Genomic DNA, 19304 nt, shown 5'->3' with positions numbered 1-19304 from the left:
CAATGTGAGGATTTAAAGTTATTTCATTTTGCACAACTAATTACTTGCCTGGCAATTTTGGATTACAATGAGCAGTGCATAAGGTCATTTAGCAGACTGTTTCACAGCACATATTTTAGTCTAAACTAAATTTCACAGCAACCAGTGAGATTGTTTTCTCCTCCTCTGAACAAAATGTCAAAATCTGAGGTTTTAAAATAAATATAATGATAGAAACCACATGCTGTAAGTGTTACAAAGGTAACGTAGTCATTATTTATAGGAATAGATCTCAAGGACAGTGAAATTCTATATGCTTTACTTCTGAGCAACCAGAACAAGGTATAAGGGAAAGGAATGATCTCCTTTAATAGATGCAAAGCTCGCCTTAAAGCTTTCTTAATGCACCTGACTGCGTCTAGGAATTGGAAACTAAAGGTTCCCATGGACTAGTTCAGTCTTAATTGTGTTACGGTGGTACCAGACCTAAAGGGAGATGAATTAGACCCTGGAAGGACAGAATGGTCCCATAGACCCTACTCTGAATAATATGGACTGCTATTTTAGCAGAGCTCTAGGTTATATCCTTAATAAGGCTTATGTTTTATAAAGTTCTTTGTCTAAACTGCTGAGTTCACAAGAAAGCACAAAAGCATGAACGCTGTAACCTCTTAAAGGTAAATGCAACCGATGACACATGATCCCAGAGAAGATAAGCAAATACAACTGTACTGGGCAGACCGATGGGCAGGAAGCCTTAGCTAGTACGACAGGACCTGTCAGAGCACGGCCCCTCCATGGGCTCTTCTAATAAGCGACCTGTTACCGAGAGGGAACGTCTTTTCCATTTGTTGCAGCCACTTCCCAAGTTCAGTTTGTTGGGTCCCAACTTGGCCAGATAGCCTTGGTCGGGAAAACCCTAGAGATCTGCTGCTCACAGGAAATGCAGGAAAAAAAAAACACAGTTGCTCACCAAAGACCTAACGGACTACTGCAACGTAACATTTTGATTGCGACAACCTCTGAATCGCCACACATGCACAGCACACGCCGAGGGCATACGCACTCCTGCTTCTCCAGGCGACCTCCTCCCAGTTCCCACCGCGGCACGAGGGAGAGGAGCGCTCTCAAAGGAGAGGAGTGTTCTCAAAAAAATCTTTTTCCAAGCTTTCCCAGCTGGAGAACAGAAGTCTCCCACACTACGGCTCAGCCAGTCTGCACGGTGCGAAGGAAAAGAGTTGTCACTCAAATACTTGACAAGACGAGACCCTCCGCATTATTGCTGATAACATCTCCATTTTCTCTAAATGCAGGAGCACTTAGAGACATTTGCTCTGCATTTTGTGTATCTCGGTGGGAACGAGTGAGCTAGAGCGGCTGTTGGGGAATTCCGCTGGGGCTGTCAGACTTTGCTATCGGAGCAGCTCTTCCCTTTTCGTAACCGGGCCCCCCTTTTCCCCAGCCAGCCAGGCTGAGGGGCCGCACAGCAAACAGGCCCCTAATACGCCTTTGCCAGCGCAGTCCCTGGCAGGTGCATTTGCCGGACGGAGGGATCCCGCTCTTTCTTCCTGTACATTTTGTGACCGTGTCTTAAATGCAACAGGAGGTGGCGCGGGGCATCACGTTTGCCCCAGCTGCCAAACAAAGACGTTCGCACGGTTGGTGCAAACTTAATGAGGTGCCATCAGCATTAAGCGCTAGCTTCAGCGGTGGAGAAAACCGATGCAGGCTCTGGTGAAACACATCAATGGCTGGGTCGATCTCAAGGTCCCCGCTCGGAGGCCCCTTCAATGAGTTACAGGGTTGCTAGGTTATGCAGAGCCAGAGCCAAGCTGGCCCTAAAAAAGGGCCTTTAATCACGCTAAATGAAATAAAATTAGGGCTTGGTTTTGTTTGCTCACAGGCTAACTTGGTTCCTAGAGGGGAGACGGGGGGAAGGCAAGCTTCCAGCCTCCGCCCGAGGTCTGGACGGAGCGCAGCACTGCAGGCACCGGCTCCGCGGAAACTCCCGCCGTGCCTCCACGTCCCTCTGCCGCTTGTGCACCTGCAAACCGCTGGGAGCAGGGAGGGCGGCTCCGTCCCCGTCTGAGATACTTCGTCCCCACCTCCCTATGCTCCTCACAACGGTTCCCGTTTGCAGCCTGCGCGGGGGGGCTACGGGGCTCTTCTCTCCCCCGCCCCAAAGCGATCTCGCTCCTGCTATATTAGGGCCGACCGGGGGAAGCTTGCTTTCGAGCTGCCCGTCTGGTTCCTGCCCGCAGCGCGAGATTTGTCTCCGCCGCAGCACACACCTTATCTGCTAGCAGAAGGAAGAGATCGTTTTGCACTTCTGCGGGTAGAGCAGATTGCAAACGCTCGAGGTGTCTGCAGCATGCCCGTCCCAGAGGGCTGGTGAGCGCAGGCAGTGAAAAGGGACAAACCTGCCGCTAGCCCGAGAGCGAACCAGATCCATTTCCCTTCCACGTGGCTGAAGAGATCCATATGCAAACACCTACACACGTCAAGGGCTCTTGTGACGGCTCCCTTCTGCAGCCTGCGAGCGCAGTATTCAGGCTCTTCCAGCATCGGCAGAGGGCCAGCGTCTGGCCCGGCAGTTTACAAGAAGTCAGACTGCCAGCGGCACGGTTTCATGTTTGAGACAATGTTTTCAATTAGGGCTCGACGCACAGATTGTGCACTTTATTGGCAGAGGCCTCCTCCTGAGGCCTACAGATTGATTTATGAAGTTGATTAAAATATTAAAATAATTTTGTGCGATGCTGCAAACATGCCACAATGTGCATTTTTATCATTTTTGGTGCCGTTCCAATTAGCTCGAGACTCCCCCTTCTCCCCCTCCTCTTTTGATCTGCTTTGTTCGCTAACAAATTACAGTTATCTTGGCTTTATTTTTGTATGTATTAGAGATGATGCATGTGTGTGTTCTTTGTGCAGTTCTGAAATGGGCTGGCTAGCAGCGGGGAGCACAACGGGCGAGAGCTTTTTCTGGGTTGAGAAGGTATCCAGAACTGTCTAGCTAGAGCTATTTATTCAGATCCTCCTTATGTCGCTGGTAAACTGTGGGTAAATAAGTGGAGGAGCTGGGAATAAAACCCATCTATTTTCACCAACAAGCTCTTTTTTGGAGCTAACTGCGGTTTTCTCCAGGAGAGGACCCTGTATTTCCTGTGACTCCCTTCTTCTCTATCCCCAGAGCCACACAACCTCCTCCTAGATGTCTTCAAGAGTCCTAAGCATCCTCAATGTGTTTCCAAAAGCACTGGAAAGCATCATTTATAGCGCTTGTCCCCTCCATCGTGCCGATGGCCCCCAAGGTCAACCTCCCAGAGCGCCATGCTACAGACGGACTCACGCACAGGGAACGAGCACAGAGATAGCACCCGCTGCCTAAAGGCAACACAGTCAGAATTTAAACACTTTTACATCTGAGCATTACGCACAAAATCCCCATGTGGTCACTGGGAGGCCTGTGAATCCATTGGTGCTTCACTCTGCACCCCTAAACGGAGGCAGGGAAGATCTGCTAAAATTGCCACCCTAGCAGCTAAGCTAATCACTTGCAAATGACACGACCACGTCCCAAATCCTCCCAGAGCGTGTGGTGGGGAAGGATGCTCTGAACACGCCTGGCATGCGCTGACAGCGCCGCATTCGGTACTGAGGATCCAGCCACAGCCACGCGGGAGACGTGGGGTGGGCACAGCTCCAGCCATGTGCGCTAGCGCCGTGTGGGGAAAGGGGAAGCCGAGGGCAAGCCTTGGATAACTGCATACCATGTACTAAAAAGGAAACTATTTGGGTGAGGCGAAGCCAGCGAGACACCACTCCACTTAAGGCCCTGTGGTTCCCTGCAGCACCATGGACCTTCGAGAACCAGAGCTGTCCCTGTGGTGTGGGCAAGGCAGGGGGCTCAGAAGCACGAGATGTTCCACAAAAGGGTCAGGATGTTGCCACTGTTCCTCTCCACTCGGGCCTTGACACCATGCCCGTGAAATAGGGGTGACGCTACCACCAAGCTCGAACGGCACCAAAGCACTGCTTGTACTATTTAGTCCCATCACCGAACAGAGTCCTCTCTCATTTACACCCTCCAACGCTGGAATAACCCCGTTTCTCCAGTCACTCTGGATTTGAATCGGCCCCACCGGGAGCAGGAGCTGCCTTGAGTCTCCTCCCCACTGACATGCTTGCAAAGGGATTCCAGGGAACACATCTGAATGATTAATAACATCCCAAGTACGTAAACAACACACCTCCGCAATGTTTTCTCCCGCTAAATAGGGGCACTGCTATGGCAAACTTCATTTATCATTATTTGAAAACAAAACAAATGAGTACAGGGTGTCATAAATATGCTCGCAAGAATAGCTGTGCTGGGTAGACAGAGAAAAAACAACTGAGAAGCACCGAGGAGGCTGGCGGTAGCGTAGCCCTGGCTCTGCTGGATTGCACTAAATCAGGCCACTCGCAGCAACGCACGCAAGGCAGGATGAAAGCGCCTTCACAACCTCTGTTACTGTGAATCCTACAGTATGTCCGAAGCACCGAGAGAAACATCAGAGTCATTTTCAACAAAAAAATATCAAGCCAGGGGAATATCCCAAGTTCCCTGGAGGAAAGAGATGAATTGGCAAATGGAAGGCTACAGCGATAAGGGAGTTTTTATAAACATAACCTAATTGTATTACTTCAAAGTCCTGAAGTTTATTGCCCTGTTTAATGATGTGTCTCGTTATTTATAGTGTAGCACAATGAGTCTGCTATTGATTTAATACACTTCCTTAAAGACCGTCATTGTCACAAGCAATAAAACGAAGCCATTCTGAGACAGCTCAATTATGTCACATCTATATAAACCGACCCAAATCACCCAGGGCGTTCCGGGGCCACCGCAGCGGGGCTGGGAAGCGGCCGGCGAGGGTTGCGGCGCGTTCGGTTCGAAGCAAGCACGGCAGCTCCGGGCCTGCGGGCAACCTTGGAGCTGCCGGGGAAGGAGCTGCCCGTTTCCTCCGACCTCCTTACCTTTCTGATACTGGAGCCAGAGCTGCTGCTGGACCTTCTTGCTGGGGAAGTGGATGGTGCAGCTGAACTCGGAGCCGTACAGCGCCTCCGCGATGTAGTGGGAGCCAAACTGCTGGATGAAGGAGAGCAGCTCCTCCCGGCTGCTGTCCTTGCTCAGGATCTTGAGGATGTTTGCAAAGCCTGTAAGAGCAAAGCCTGGTATTGGCAGGTTGGCCAGGCAGGGCCGACGGCGACAGCCCTGGGAGGAAAAAGCCTCCACGATCCCCTGCTTAAAACACGCATCCCTCAATAGGTCCAAAATGCGTTTCCTCCCCTGTTTCCTCGGTGGCTTACCTAATCTTTTGCTAACCACAAAACATGTTATTTACCTCAGGCTGCGGCTTTGACATCATTCTGTGATTCCTCTTCACAAATAAATCGTCAGGGATGTACATGTGAATGCACGCATATACGTACACACACAAGCTCAGGCCTGTTTTGCAGAATGCTAGGACATAAATCACTGGTTTCTGTAGAGGATATGCTTGGCCTTTGTTATGGAGGGATCAGAGCCAGAAAAGTTGTCCTGGTGTAAGGATGAATTTATTATAGATTGTACAGCAAACCAGCCCCAGTGTAAACACTCTGGACAACTGATACCTATTTTTAGAACAGCTGGAGACAGCCCAGAGTGACTCAAGGTTGGGTTGACAGCAATTCACTGGATGCACCGAAGGTGGACGGGGCTGGGGGAGGTCTGCAGAGCCCCAGGCACACAGCTTGGGACCGCCCCGGAGCAGCACCACCGGAGCCTTGGAGGAGAAACCAGACCAGGCGTTCCAGGCGTTTGCAAGAGGCAGGGATGATCTTACAGTGGGACCACTCTTTTGTCGAGACCAAACTTTGCAAAGAGGCTTTTTCTAACCAGGACACAATAAGCAACCTCAGCTCAGCTGTCCAGCCCTCTTGTTTGGGCCAGGATTAGGTATTTCTCAGAGGGGAGTCTAGATTTGGAGAAGCTGGACTCTCTGTCCCAGAGCTGGGAGGTGACTCCAGCCTGGGGACGCTCTCTCCCTGCAGTCCTACGCAGGGATGGAGAGCTCTTGCTGATCGGCTCTGCTTCGTGGGCTGGGTTGGGTCTGGGGGGCTTGTGGGGGTTTTGCTCCCTGAGGGGAATCTGCTGTACCAGGAATCTGCAGTTACGCAGGTCACCGGAGAACAGCCGTGCATCCGGCCGGCCAAGTGGCCCGGCATCCCCTGCCTTTCTGTAGGGGACCCGGGCTCATACGGACCGGTCGGGGTGCTGCGGGCTCCTCTCCCCTCCACACACAGGCGCAGTTTTGCCTAGTTCAGTATCTCTCAGTTTAGGTCGCTGGCACGTAGGAGGAGGCACCAGTATTTATCCTCCCTGCTCTGTGGAAATGATCTATCTTGGAGGCATTGGTGACCATATGATGCCTTGGCATTATTTAGAGCTGGCCAGTATCAAAGTTTTTGGTCCAGTGGTGAAACTGAAAACATATTGCAGGAAAATACGTCACAGCTGTCACCAAAAGGAGGTTAACTGGCTGGTTGGCTGGCTGATTTTTTTGAAGGAAAAGCTTTGTTGAATAAAAAGGATGAAAATTTCATTTTGAGCTGACCCCAAATATTTTGTTCAATTCCAAGTGGGTTATTTTGTTCTGGGGCTGTGCAGCCTTTTTGTATTAAATCCTTCCCCCCTCCATTTAAAAATAAGTTGATTTTTAAATCAAAAATGCTGTTTTGAAATGGAAAGGCAAAACATTTCAGGTCGCAACAAAATGTTTCAGCGTTCCTGAAACAAAATGTGCAGTTATAGAAACGTGGCAGTGAAATGTGATGTTTGCAGCATCCTCCCTCCCACCCCTTCTTCATCCGCAACTCCTTGCTTAATGCGACCCACATTTACAAATGGTTTGGGGTCCTTTTGAAATCCTTTTTTTCAGGAATTTACTGTTTGCCACACGTACGTATACACATCTCCACGGGAATCCTTCCCATGGTCTTGCTTACTAGCATAATCCCAGCTAGTCACGCAAACTCCCTGCCTCGGTTTCCCTCCTGTAGAAAGGAGATGAAGTTCTCCGCCTGCCTCTGCAACAGGGTTGGGCGCGTTAGCCACCACCTGAGCAGAGCCCGGAGATGCAAAGTGCTGGAGAAACGCTTTGCACGACTGCGAGCTGTGAAGCGTAGGTAGTGACGGGAGACCGGTGGTGAGAAGACAGCCTGCCTGCCCACGCAGACACGCTGCCTCGCTGCCGTTAGGAACACCGCCGCGCGGCAGGCAGCCCTCACCTGCCGAGAGGGTGATGGAGCTGAGCTTCACTCTGTACAGGTTGCTCCTGACCCGCCAGTGCTGCACCATGGGGTAGCCCATCGCCTCGTCGTACTTGATGTCTCCTGCGAAGACAGAGCCAGAGCTCGGGGACCGCCGATCAGACTGCCAGGCACTGACGTGCCCCACGAAAGGCTATTTTCACACCGAGCGTTTTCTTTGCTACGTGCTTTGGGGCTACAGACGCAGCAATAACAGGGATCACAACCTCCTCCGGCGGATCGTGCCACTGGAGTCCCCGGGCCGTTGAGGAGGCTGGCGGGAAGCCGCGGCGGCGGCGCGGGCAGGCTGCTGCTTCGAGGGAGCGCGCGGGGCAGAGGGGCGGCCGTGGCATTGCCAGGGCACTGCTGCAAGGAAGCTCGCAGCCACGGGCTCAGGCTGGCATCACGGGGCAGACGCGCATAGCTGATGCACGATTTCTAGCTGCCGAAGGAAGGCAGGAAGGGTGCTGAGAAGGACCCCGGGATCACGGGGGACCCCGGCCAGGGCTGGGCACGAGGAGGGGAGATGGGGCGTTTGCTTCTGCGCTCCCCCCCGCGGGACACCGACCCCGGGGGGGGGATGGCTCGTACCGGTGAGAAGCTGGAGGTCGGGAAGGGGCTCCGAGAGGACGCCGCGGCACTGCTCCTCCACGGGCAGGGGGATCACCAGGAGGCCGTCGGCCAGCTGGGGAAAGTCCTTGATGAAGTTGTTCTCCCTGCAGAGAGAAAAAGACAACTCCAAAGCAACGATGCAGGCCACGTCCGGGCAGCGGGGCCGAGCTGCCCCCACGGCACCGGGGCCGGCCGGCTCAGGAGGGCGACGGAGGTCTCCCAGGCAGCTTCCTCAGAGCAGAAGACCCAGCAGCAGTCAGGTTTACGCAGCCTCTGGCGGATAAACAGCCCCCAGGCGCTCGCCGGCGGTGGGGGACTTGCCGGGACCACGGCGTCCCCCGCGCGGGCTGCCACTCGCCTCGCAGCCCTCCGAGGCCTCCGGTTAATGAGCTCCCCGGGGTTTTGCTCCACCGTCCTCCCTCCTCGCTTTCCAGCGGCGCAGCCGGCTGCGGGGACCGCTTGCCACCCTGGGGACGTGCCCCCCAGTTTCCAAGCGCGCCACGGCCGCAGGAGACGCGGCAGACGGCAGCGAAAGGGGCGCTGCACCCCAAATTCACCCCTTCCCACCACGTGCAGCCTCCTCCTCGGCCAGGAAAGCTGTCAAGCACCAGATTAGCCCCTGACGGGACTCCACAGCCGCTGGCGGCGATGCGGCTGGCCTGGATTTGACCTAGGATGACCAGCTCTCCAAAAGCAGAAGCAGCTACATTTACAGACACCAAAAAAGGCCGAAGCATGTCGCTCACGGTGCAATTTTGCCGCACCTGCGGGATCTTTTCTAACCTTGGCAGGCTTGACGCCGTGTAACAGGCCCCTAATGAACTGCTTCTAGGACAGCGATAGCGGGGAAATCGTCTGAAGCGGCGAACGGCAGGTCTGAGCTTCCCCTGGCACCCGAAGCGCCTGGCGCCTGCGCGGTGAGCACGGAAGGGGGGGTTTTAAATATTGATCTTAGAGTCAAAATATAGGGCAGACGGCTCCGAGCGCTCCACGCGCTGAGCTCGAGGGGCATCGCCGCAGAAAGAGGGACGTTCCTGCAAAATCAGGTCAGCTCTAGGAGCGCGGCAGCGACTTCAGTCCTCGGACAGGAATCGCTTTCCCCAGGCCACCGCCGCCGCGTTTCCCTAACAGACTGTGGGAACAAGAGAGAATTCAGGGAGAAAGATAAGGGGGCACACGGGAAAAACAGTACGTGGCAGCCAAAGCACACCACCCTTTTGCAACATGAGTAACGAACTAGCTGGTGAAGGCCAGACAGTTTGTTCCAGCTGCACGGCGGAGGAGGGAGCGATACGGAGGTATCACGGTCCGCCCCTGACCACAAAGGGTTGCCTCCCAAAAAATAATTGCTGCTCACAGACTAACTGTTGACCTATAGTACCCCCAGCCTCATTATCCCTGCTTACCATATTAAAAATCATGCCCTTTGCTGCATAACGATATGTAAATAAGGGAGGCATACCCCCAACAACCGCGCAAATGGCAACCTGGCCAATGAAGTATGACTGCCGCGCTTCCACACCCCACCTTCAGCAACTATAAAACAGCGGATAGCTCACTAAAGTTTTTGGAAGGGAAGAAAATTGAACCGCCGACCTGTTCACCGGAGAAGGCTGACGAGCGAGCCTCCTTCTCCCTACCCCAAACAGGGACGCCTCTTTGGAAAGACTTGCGCCTCCGACAAACGTTGGACGTTACCCAGGAAAATATATTATGATTGAAAGCGCTTATTTGTTAGTTTGAGCTCATAGAAAGAAAAGCTGTAGCAGCAAGTGCATTTATCAACGGCAATTCCGAACCTGTTGTATCTGTCGCTTTAATAAAATCTTATTCTTTTTACTTTGCGAAACTGTCTCAGGGAAAGTCCTCAAACAGGGGGGCTCTGGCAGGCAAACGTAAATTATAAAGATAAGGAAGGGCCTTCCGTCCCTCCCTTTCACGCGACACAGACGAGACTCTAAACGACCGCTGGTTTCGTCCCCCACCTTCCCCTTCCTTAGGCCTCTCGTCTCTTCCCCGCTCAGGCCACGGCCCGTGCAGGGATCCCTGCCGGAGGCCGCCCTGCAGCCGGGCTGGAGCCCTCCTCCTGCTCCCGCTCCAGGATACGGCCGGCGCAGCCTGCGAACGAGGGCCCGCGGCGCCCGGGAGGCTGCAACCAGCCCACGGACGCTCCCTGCCCCGACGCGGGATGCTTTCCCTCCCGCCGGGCTAAGGGGAAGGGGGAGCGCGCGGACTAACCGCTCAGCCCTGCCCCGGGAGCCGCCTGCTGCCGACGCTGCACTTCAGCCTGCCGGAAAACGACCGCTGCGCCGAGGGGGATTCACGGCCCCCGCCGACGCGTGCTAGCGGGCCGCGGGCCTGGCCCGTGGGGCTCCGCGTGGCAGGCCGGCGGCATGACGAAGGCGCGAGGCGTCTCGAGGAGGGCTACGGGGCTGGACTGCAGCTCGGAGAGCCGGGGCCGGGCCCCGCTTTGCGGAGGCACCCGCCGCCCTCCCTAGTCCTGCCGGCGAGCGGGTCGGAGCAGGGCACAGCACGGGCACGAGCGACAAAAGCCCTGCTCGCCCCATCGGGGCCTGCGTGGGAGGGGGGACAGGCACCCCAACAGCCCTCTTGGTTTCTCTGGAGCGATTCAGGCCAAACTTGCAGAAGCCGAGAGCAGCAGGGCGGCAGAGACGCTGCCCGGGGCGGCAGGGCTGCGTGGGCGCGGGGCGGACGCTCGCCGCACGCTGAGCAGCAGCCTGCGCTCTCGCTGCGCCCGGCGTCTCGAAGGCACCTGATTGCATCTCATGAGCTTCACTTTAGGCACTGCCAGAGAAAAAGTGTTTTATTTGTCTGAGGGGAAAAACCTCTCGCTCACACATACGCTCACAAATCTCCTATTGATCACACTCCGCTCTGCATCCCCAGTGGCTAAGTGGTGATTTGCTGTTCTAAGCCCTTCGCTGTCTTAGCAATGCAAATGGGTAAGTGCAATTACTCCAGGAGCCTCGGGCTGTGTGGGTGGTTGGAGGCAGGGGCTACAAAACCAGGCGAATCGGTAGCGAACACGGGAAGGAGCATATGGGTGTTTCTGCTGCTCTGCCTCAGCTGAAAAGGGAGAAAAGCGCCAGCAATACCAAATTCCAGAGCCCAGGAGAAGCAAGACGCAGCACCGCAAAATGAGAGCACACAGCAAATCTTCCACTGTGCAGATCCACTGGCGCCAGTCTGCCACACTGGAGGATCAGGACTGTCCCCTCTGCAATGGGTCAGCCCTACACTGTGCACCAGAAACCAAACACAAGGGACAGGTGGGTCACACCAAAGCCATCCCCTCCTGGGACGTCCCCTCACACCCCTCCTGGTGTGACCCTTTCGGTCACACCAAAGCCTAGCAACCTACCTCTGGGAGCACCAGGAGGTGATGCACAGGGAAGAAAATGGGACCAGTTAGCGGGACCTTTGCAGGAACCCTCCCAGTTTCCAGCTGTTTGAGTTAAGAGTGTCGGGTCTGGTTACAGCTATGGCATGTCCTCCCAAACACACATAAGCTCAGGAAGAGAGCCGGCACTGCCAGGAGAGCTGGCTCCTGGGTGACGAAACACCTGTCCTGTGCCCAGTGGAACAACAGCAGCGGCTGCACGGAAGCGCTCACTGAGCATGGAAAGGGCTCTGAGCAGCTCATCCCGCACTCCTAAAAGATGGGCACCTCTCCCATCCCCTGGCTGTCAGGGAGCACCCATGGGACGGGGAGACTGCTCTGTCCTCCTGGTGGGGGAGGCAGATATTCCCTGCCACCGTTTCATGCAGGCAAACCCATCCAAGATGGACTGTGGGGCACTGGCCCTGGCACCCTGCAATTGCACCAGCTGGGGCAACGCATCTGCCCCATCACACGATGTGACTGAGACCATGCAGCCACTTATACCAGGGCTGCGGCAGCCCCGTTACACGTTCAGAAAACCCGCTCCCGCCTAGAAACCTGCGCCGTTCTGCTGCCATTACAGGGAGGCCAGAAACACCCACCGGATCTTCTGCCACGCTTCACAGCAGCAGCTAGGAGACTGTATTAATCTAGCACATTATATCCAAGTACAGGTGAGAGAAGACACAAAGAGACTGCCTCTCTTCCATCACCCCAAACGAATGCATCCAGACCGTTTCACGGACACCTGCCCGTGTCCGGGCTTGCAGGCCAGCTGTCACCCTGCGCAATGCTCCTCCGAGCGCACTGCGCACGCGCTGGGCACATTGCACAGACACTTCTGCACTCAGCCAGAGGAAGCTGGGCACGAGCCCAGCCTGTTTGGGGTGGAAAAACAACAGCTGGGGTGGGTGGCAGACCATGTGCCGTGACAGCTAAGGAAGGAGGGACCTGAAAAGAGAAGCCACACAAAGCCAGGTGTGAGGATAATCTGTATGCAATGGCTGCTAGTCAAAGCCGATGCCTCTATAAAAAGGTATTTACTGAAAAGCTGTGCTCTATGGTGCTGCTTGCTGTAATACCATTTGCTTAAAGAGCTCTGCAATCAAAAGGTTGGGGAAAAACAAGGGCCAAGTGCACGCACTTGCAAATAAAGGCCTGTGCATACATAAGTGTGTGTGCACGCATATGTCCACAATACGCTGCTATATTTGAGTAAGCAGCGTTAAAAGACAGGACTTCAGGAGCAGTTTGACAACACATTTTTGCTAGCAAATCCTTTCTGCGTCTCCTCCCTCCCTTCTGCCAACAGCTGTCTTTCCTCTTTGGTAGCAGGTCAGCACTGTTCGCTTTCCCACGTTCAACCACACACACGTGCTGCTCTGCCGCACATGCGCCGGTCCCTGCAAAAGGAGGAATGAGCCACAGGAGAGCGGAGGGAAGGGAAACACCAGATCTCTTTGCTCGGTGCGGGACAGCAGAGCATCCCGTAGGCTCCGCGCAGAGCTGCCGAGGCAGCGCTGCCCTGTGCATCCGCACCGCGCCAAGCCGGGACCTGCTTCTGCAGGCAGGGGAAGGCGAACGGGGAGAGCAGAAAAAGGTGACAAGGAAAATTGCTTCGGTGAGGGTCGTCTTCCCCTGGGCGTCACCCGCGGCCCCGGGCGGCGTGCCCCAGGCCGCGGCGCGGAGGGTGCTGTGCTGCGGAGTCTCAGCCGGCAGAGGGCTGTAGCTGCTTTTCCACCGCGCCTTATTAATAACCCTGCAGCTCGCAGCGCTGGCCACCGTAAATCACAAGAAGAGTTGCTGCCAGGCTTTTGTGCTCTTCGGAAGCACTGATCAAAGCCCCCACGCGCAGACCCCGACAAGCTCTGCGCGAGGAACAGAAACGCGGACGAGGGGCGGAGATGCATCGGCAGGGCTGCGACGGCTCTGAATCACCGGCCGCATCGCGAGCCGCCTGGGCAGGCTCGTGCGTGTCCCCGCCGGGGCGGACGCGTGTCTGCCTGCGCGCACGTCTGCACCGCCTGCGCTTCTGCACGGGTCCAGCATCGCATGCAGTACGTGTGTTGGTGCGAAGGTCCGTGTGGTTTCCGTGACCTTGCGGTTTCTACCAGCTGCGGAGCCAAGTTTACTCCAGTCAGCTCAGGAGGGAGCCCACGACACCTATCTGTTCTCAGCACCCGATAGCCACGCAACAGGCATCCTCCTCTTCCTCTTTTTCTGCCCTCTAGCACCTCCCCACTAGTCACAGAGCAGATGTCTAATACTCACACGAGTAACAAACACGCTGTTGATCTTCAATGCAACGCACACTGAGTTAACTTGTTCACTCGCATCCTTCTCCTGGAAGAGACCTGGGAGTCTCTAAGGGCATTTTACAGAGAGTGAGTTATTACACAAAGAAATGTTTTTTTCTCCCTCCCTGCCCCAATCGCCAATAGCTGCCAATCCAGAGTACTTCCTTTCCTCGGGGATGAGCAGACTTATAGATAAATGAGTCTTGATGTTGAAAAAGGTCAAATGTCCCAAGGCTTCACTAACGTCTCTTACTGGCAGGGTGAGCTGAAGAGGAAGGCGCTGCGCTGGATTAAACCAGGTTTAAAATCCTGGCTTTGACAGACACACTGTGTAACCTTGGTCAAGTCATAAAATCCATCCATTGCCTCAGGTGAAATGGAGATGATAGCTCTCTCCTTCACCGAGGTGCTGGTGGGGTAAAAGCAATTAGTAACTGCAAGGTGCTCAATTACCAGGAGGAGGGGGGTCAGGCAAGAGGAGCCGGCTGGGTCAGTATCCTCCTGTCCTTCAAAAACTTGATATGCAAAACTCGAGATTGTTTGGGGGAATCTGACCTTACATAATACACCCAAGGTCACACAATAAATCACTGGAGCGTAGAGCTGCATTACTCTGCTCAGCAGTGCTGGCCTTGTGTCATGCAGCCCGGGGAGGAGAGGGAAGCCCTCAGAGGACCGGCGAGAGATGCCAGCATCCCAGCGCCAGTGGAGGTGTGCACGGCGGCTGGGGAGCAGCAGCAGAGCTGGAGGCCAGCGCTGGAGCAGCTGGCCTGGATGGTGCTGCAGGCGCCGTGCCTGGTCCAAGGTGGGGCTCTGCTGTCCTGGGGTACTTTGTCCACATGTCAGGGCACTGAAGGCCAGGGCCAAAACCGCGGTCTCTGTGAGTGGATTTTGGTCTGTGGTAGTTATAGATCAGCTAGTGACTCATAGTCATTTCATTTTTCTATTAGCAGCACTATTGGGTGAAGAAGCACTACTCCTAGGCTCAGTCGGCTGTGGCTTCCTCCCTTCACGCTTCATTCTTGAAGGACATATCCTAGAGGCTGGACTTTTGCCTGCCATCCCTTCTACAGATCCCTCTGCTTACCCATAAGCTTTTCACTGCAAGATCAGACCATCAGTTCAAGTGCAGCTTCCTGCCTCCATCAGCAGTCAAGTGATGCACACGATGCATCTCAGCAACTGGGCAAAAATATTCATGAAGGGGTAAAAAATAATAATAATAAAAAAAATGACCCCACAAGTGATTAGCTGATGGCCTGAAGCATGAGATTTAATTACCCTTATCTGAGCCAGCACAGCTACAAATGTTAATCACATTATCATCCAGTGTGGTTAAGTTCAGGAAAGAGGCTATGTGAGGATAGCACTTTCCGCATAGCTATACTATTCATATCTGCGATGACATCTTCTGTGGCAAGAATAATTTATTAGTCTTCTTTCTGTCCTGCAATGGCTTGGGGAGAACAAGACAGATTTGAGGTTGCCTAATTCATCACGCTGGTTTTTGAACCAACTTTCCTTCCAGCTTTCTCACGGGGGTGGCTGTAAGCTCAGAAGAGCCCAGCTTGCATCTGACATGGGAACATTCAGGAATAGCTCCTTCTTTTCAACTTGTAATCACAAAAAATTGGATCTAGAGTCATAGGGAGACAGTAAAGAGGGTGTCCTATTTCCACGGTTCCTTTGGAAAAGGTAAGCACACTGCAAATCTCACCCAAGACTTTGTCTCCGTGACCTCAGGCACCAGCGAATTGTAAAGGCTGAACACATACCGTGCGAAGTAGCCATTACTCACACCAAATTTACTAGTCATTAATTTTAGGAAGTCCCCGCTCCAGTATAATGAGACAGGATGAAAAGGAGAGACCAGCCGGTTTCTGCCAGGCCCCTCAGGCCTCTCTAGCTGCCTAACTGAACAGCCTCACCGCAACGACGGTCAGACGGGGCAGCAGGAGAGGAGAGGAGCGCGTTACCCCAGAAGGTTCTTCTTCGGCGAGCGGGAGACGCGGCTTCCCCACTCGCCGATGGAAAGCTCGCCAGGCCGGCGGGCAGCTGGCGCCCGTACGCGGTGCCCGACGGTCACGGCCGCCTGCAGGGAGTCCCCCGGGGCTCGCGTCGCGTGACGGCAGCGGGGCAACAGCGGTGACAGGAAGGGGGGAAGGTCCGCGGAGGGTATCAGGAAGGCTCCAGAGAAGGCGCAAGCCTGGGGAGCAGAGCGCGTGGGGGGCACCAGCTCCCGCGGCCCCCCGGCAGCCTGGGGCAGCGGGACGGCAGCGCTCTCCTCGGCCGCCTCGCCGCAGGTCTGTCCCGAAGCCCGGCGGAGGCTTCCCGCAGCCGCCAGGAGCCAGCCTGCCGCGGGCCGGTTCCCCCGAGACGCGGTGGGGCAGAGCCCGGGCGGCCAGCCTGGAGCTGCTAAACCCGTAGCCCGCGGGCTACCGAGCGGCCGGTCCTGCCGCGCGTCCCCGGCATCGCGGGGGCTGACGTGCGCAGCTAACGCAGCTCCGGGTGCTGGTGGTGCTCAGCCGCGGCGAGAGTACGTGCCGGTGTTTTCGCTCCGTTAATAAACGGCTCGACAATATTCAATAGCTGCTCTACCCCCTCGGTTCAGGGAAAATTAGCATTTAAATTGAGGTGTTTCAGGGAGGTAAATCACGGGAGCGCTGGCACCGGAGCGCGTCCCCGCCTGCGGGCGCTGCCGCGCGGCACCCACAGCAGCGGGCCTGGGTCTCGGGGCCGGCGCGCGTCGCCCTTCTCGGGGGCCGGGGGCTGCCTGCTCCCCTCCCACGGGGCCGCGGCGCCGTGAAGCTATCGGCTCTGCGGCTGCGAGGCGTTGAGGACGGCTCGGTCAATCAGTGCCGGCGAAACGCCGCGGGCTCCGTCTTGGCGGCTCTTTGATCCGAGCACAGGAATACTAATGGCGGCACCGCGCCGGCAGGGCGGCCGCGGAGGAGGCCCCGGCGGCGCCAGTTGGGATCCTCATCCCTGCCGGGAGCACTGGCTGCGAACGCGGCGCGGGTCCCTGCTGTCCAGCATCGCCGGCCGGCTCAGCCCTCGGCCACGGCACAACGGTGAGAGCAAACGAACGGCCGGAGGCAACACGGGACTTTGAGGCTGGGATCCACCAAGTCCGACTCTGTCCGTGGGTCTGGCGTCCCCCTCGGGGCACGGTCACCCGTGGGGCCCCTCTGCCCCGATGGTGCCCAGCCCTGCTGGACACGGGGACGCCACCGCGACCTCCAGAAGGCCTGGCCAGCTCTGGCGTACCAGCACCAATCGGCTGCTCGACGCAAAAACGAGGAGGCCTCCTGCGGCCGACGCCAGGGCAGCACTGCTGGAGCAGCACTTGGCGGTACCGCGAAGGGCCAGGACGGCGACGACGGGCCTGATGGAATGAAATAACGGTGGAAGCAGTACTGATCCCCCAGGAGCCAGCAGAGACAGGGAAGTGGATTCATGCCAGTGAATAGCTTATTCACCAGAAGACATCATTTTGGTTGATCTGGAACTATTCGTCAACTCAGTTTGAAGCTGTTGTGGAGTCTGAGCAGAGAATTTTTTTTGCTGGCGTGCAAAATGAAGATGGAGGAAGCAATGCTTCTCCTTAATGTATGATGCCTCCTGCAAGGAGGAGGACTTACCAGCTTCTGAAATGGGTCTGCCTCCAGCTCCTGCATTAGCACAGTGCCTGCAGCACTGACACGGCTGCGCAAAGGACTCAAATGCTCGGTGGGGAGATGGCACTCGGGGGCAGCGGGGGTTACAACCCTTAACAACGCTGTGGTTATTACAACCACAAACTCAGCAAACGCTGCTGCCACTGCACTGCTGGGTAACGTGGGGGCACAAGCTCCCCCTCCTCCTCCTTTCCTTGAGTGGCGCTAAAATGCTTTGCTTTAACTAAAGTCAAGTCCAAACCGAGACTGCTGCTGCTTTTCTGTTTTGCTTTAACTGACAAGAACATAAAAATCATTTCATGGTAATCTAAACCACGACACTGCTGATTTTTTAGTTTGGCTGTTGAACCGATAAATCAATTCTTCACAGCGCCCTTGTCAGATCTGCCTCCCGGGTTGGCCAGATCCCCTCCCACTAACTCCTCAGGAATTGCATGCCCAAACTGGACAGCACCATACTCTAGAAACAGTGGATCATTCAAACCTGGTTTTCCTGCAAGTGATCTGCAAACGTCCCTCGAGCGCTAAAGCCCTCTCAGCCGCTGCAGCTTTCTAGTGCGCTGAAGTGTGTCATAACACCGTTGCCCTCCTCCCACCACTGCAGCCGTCTTCAGACGCACTAGAGTGTCACCACAGGTTTTGCTTGCTGACACCTCCCCTGTCACCCTATGCGACATGTCAAGGCTAGGGGAGCTGGGACACCAAACAGAGCTAAGCAGTGAGAGGTCCCAGCAGCAGAGCTAGGCAAACACACAGAAGCTGTGAGGCCCCAACAGCCTGCCTGCTTCTGGGCAGATGACACCAGCGAGCACTCAGGGAAACCCCGCTGGCACTGACTACCATGGTCACGCTAGCAATCACGGAGAAAAGGCAAATTCTCTCCTGAAACTGTTTCTAAAGCAAACGCACAGGAATCCACAGAGGGAACAGAACATAGAGCAGCAACGGGGCATAAGAAAGAGACTTTCCCTCCTGAATCATGGTCACCTCTGGAAAAGCCATTCAGGTGAGGAGATGAGATCCACCACCGACAAGCTGCTCTGAACAGCAGAGATAACGAAGCTCAACTCCATTTCAGGTGACTTTCTGTGCAGATACACTAGTGCCTACAAGTGGTGTAGACCATGCTGTGGACTCTCTCGGAGGGACGTCAGGAGACTCTCTTGCCTCTCCCAGCTACTGACACTCAAGAAACCTGTAGGAACTTCAGTATTTCTGAGTATTTCTGTCTGCTACTGACACTAGCCAAGGGAGAGGGTGAGAGCTGAGCACACAGCAGTCTCCCTTGCTCTGCAGAGTTTGGCCTCCTCCACACTCCGAGAGCAGCGCATGTACCACCAGTTCAGTCACCAAGGCTGCCAAACACCCACCCGCAATGCATAAAGCCATGAAGCAAGAGAGAGAGTCACCCCCACCAGCAACCTTGTCCTTGTGCCCGCGGGGTGGGAGCAATCCCACCAGCGAAGGCGACTGCCTTTCTAACAGCGCCCTCGGCGCCTTCTCCCATTTATCATCTTTTATTACTCCCCCCCTCTGCCCATGGTCCCCATCCCCCTTCTTTGCCATTATACAGCTATTTATTTATTCTACTAAACTGGGTCTCCTGTGGGTGAAATCTTGCGGTAGGCTGTGGATCTTTCTTTCTCTGGAGTGTCTGTTGGGAACATGCCGAAACAGAGTGTGGAGTAAAAACAAATTCGAAAACTTATGGTTCCCACAGCAACGCCTCGTGCATATGTAGTAAGCAGTACTAAGGTATACAAAGCTAGATTTATGCCTTAATTATGCAGTCAGGGTTGCAAGAGGAATTCCATGCTAAGCTCTATTTTTCAACCCCTTATACAACTTTGCAAATACACAGATTCCTCCCTTTGGGACTGAAATTTCCCATGCTTAACCTAAAAGCTCAAAGGTGACTTCCTAGAAGAAGTTTCAAGAAAAGTCAAAAAACTATGACCGGATGAGAAGGCCAAGATGAAAAGCGGACATGTCCCTGCT

General features: G+C 55.1%; 1 protein-coding gene across 1 annotated transcript in view; it reads right to left on the bottom strand.

The window, feature by feature from the left end:
* The window catches only part of ASTN2 (astrotactin 2), a 433335-nt gene that overhangs the window by 142067 nt on the left and 271964 nt on the right, over positions 1-19304 (bottom strand). Inside the window, exons 14-16 of the mRNA XM_067309282.1 lie at positions 7909-8033; positions 7297-7401; positions 5002-5181 (exon numbers count right to left, since the gene is read on the bottom strand). Of these exons, the coding sequence (XP_067165383.1) occupies positions 5002-5181; positions 7297-7401; positions 7909-8033 (410 nt within the window). The remainder of the gene's footprint in view (positions 1-5001; positions 5182-7296; positions 7402-7908; positions 8034-19304) is intronic.

The sequence above is a fragment of the Apteryx mantelli genome, chromosome 21, assembly GCF_036417845.1.
Source record: "Apteryx mantelli isolate bAptMan1 chromosome 21, bAptMan1.hap1, whole genome shotgun sequence".
Lineage (NCBI taxonomy): Eukaryota > Metazoa > Chordata > Aves > Apterygiformes > Apterygidae > Apteryx > Apteryx mantelli.
The sequence above is the reverse complement of the archived record's forward strand: the minus strand, read 5'-3'. Positions and strand labels throughout refer to the sequence as shown.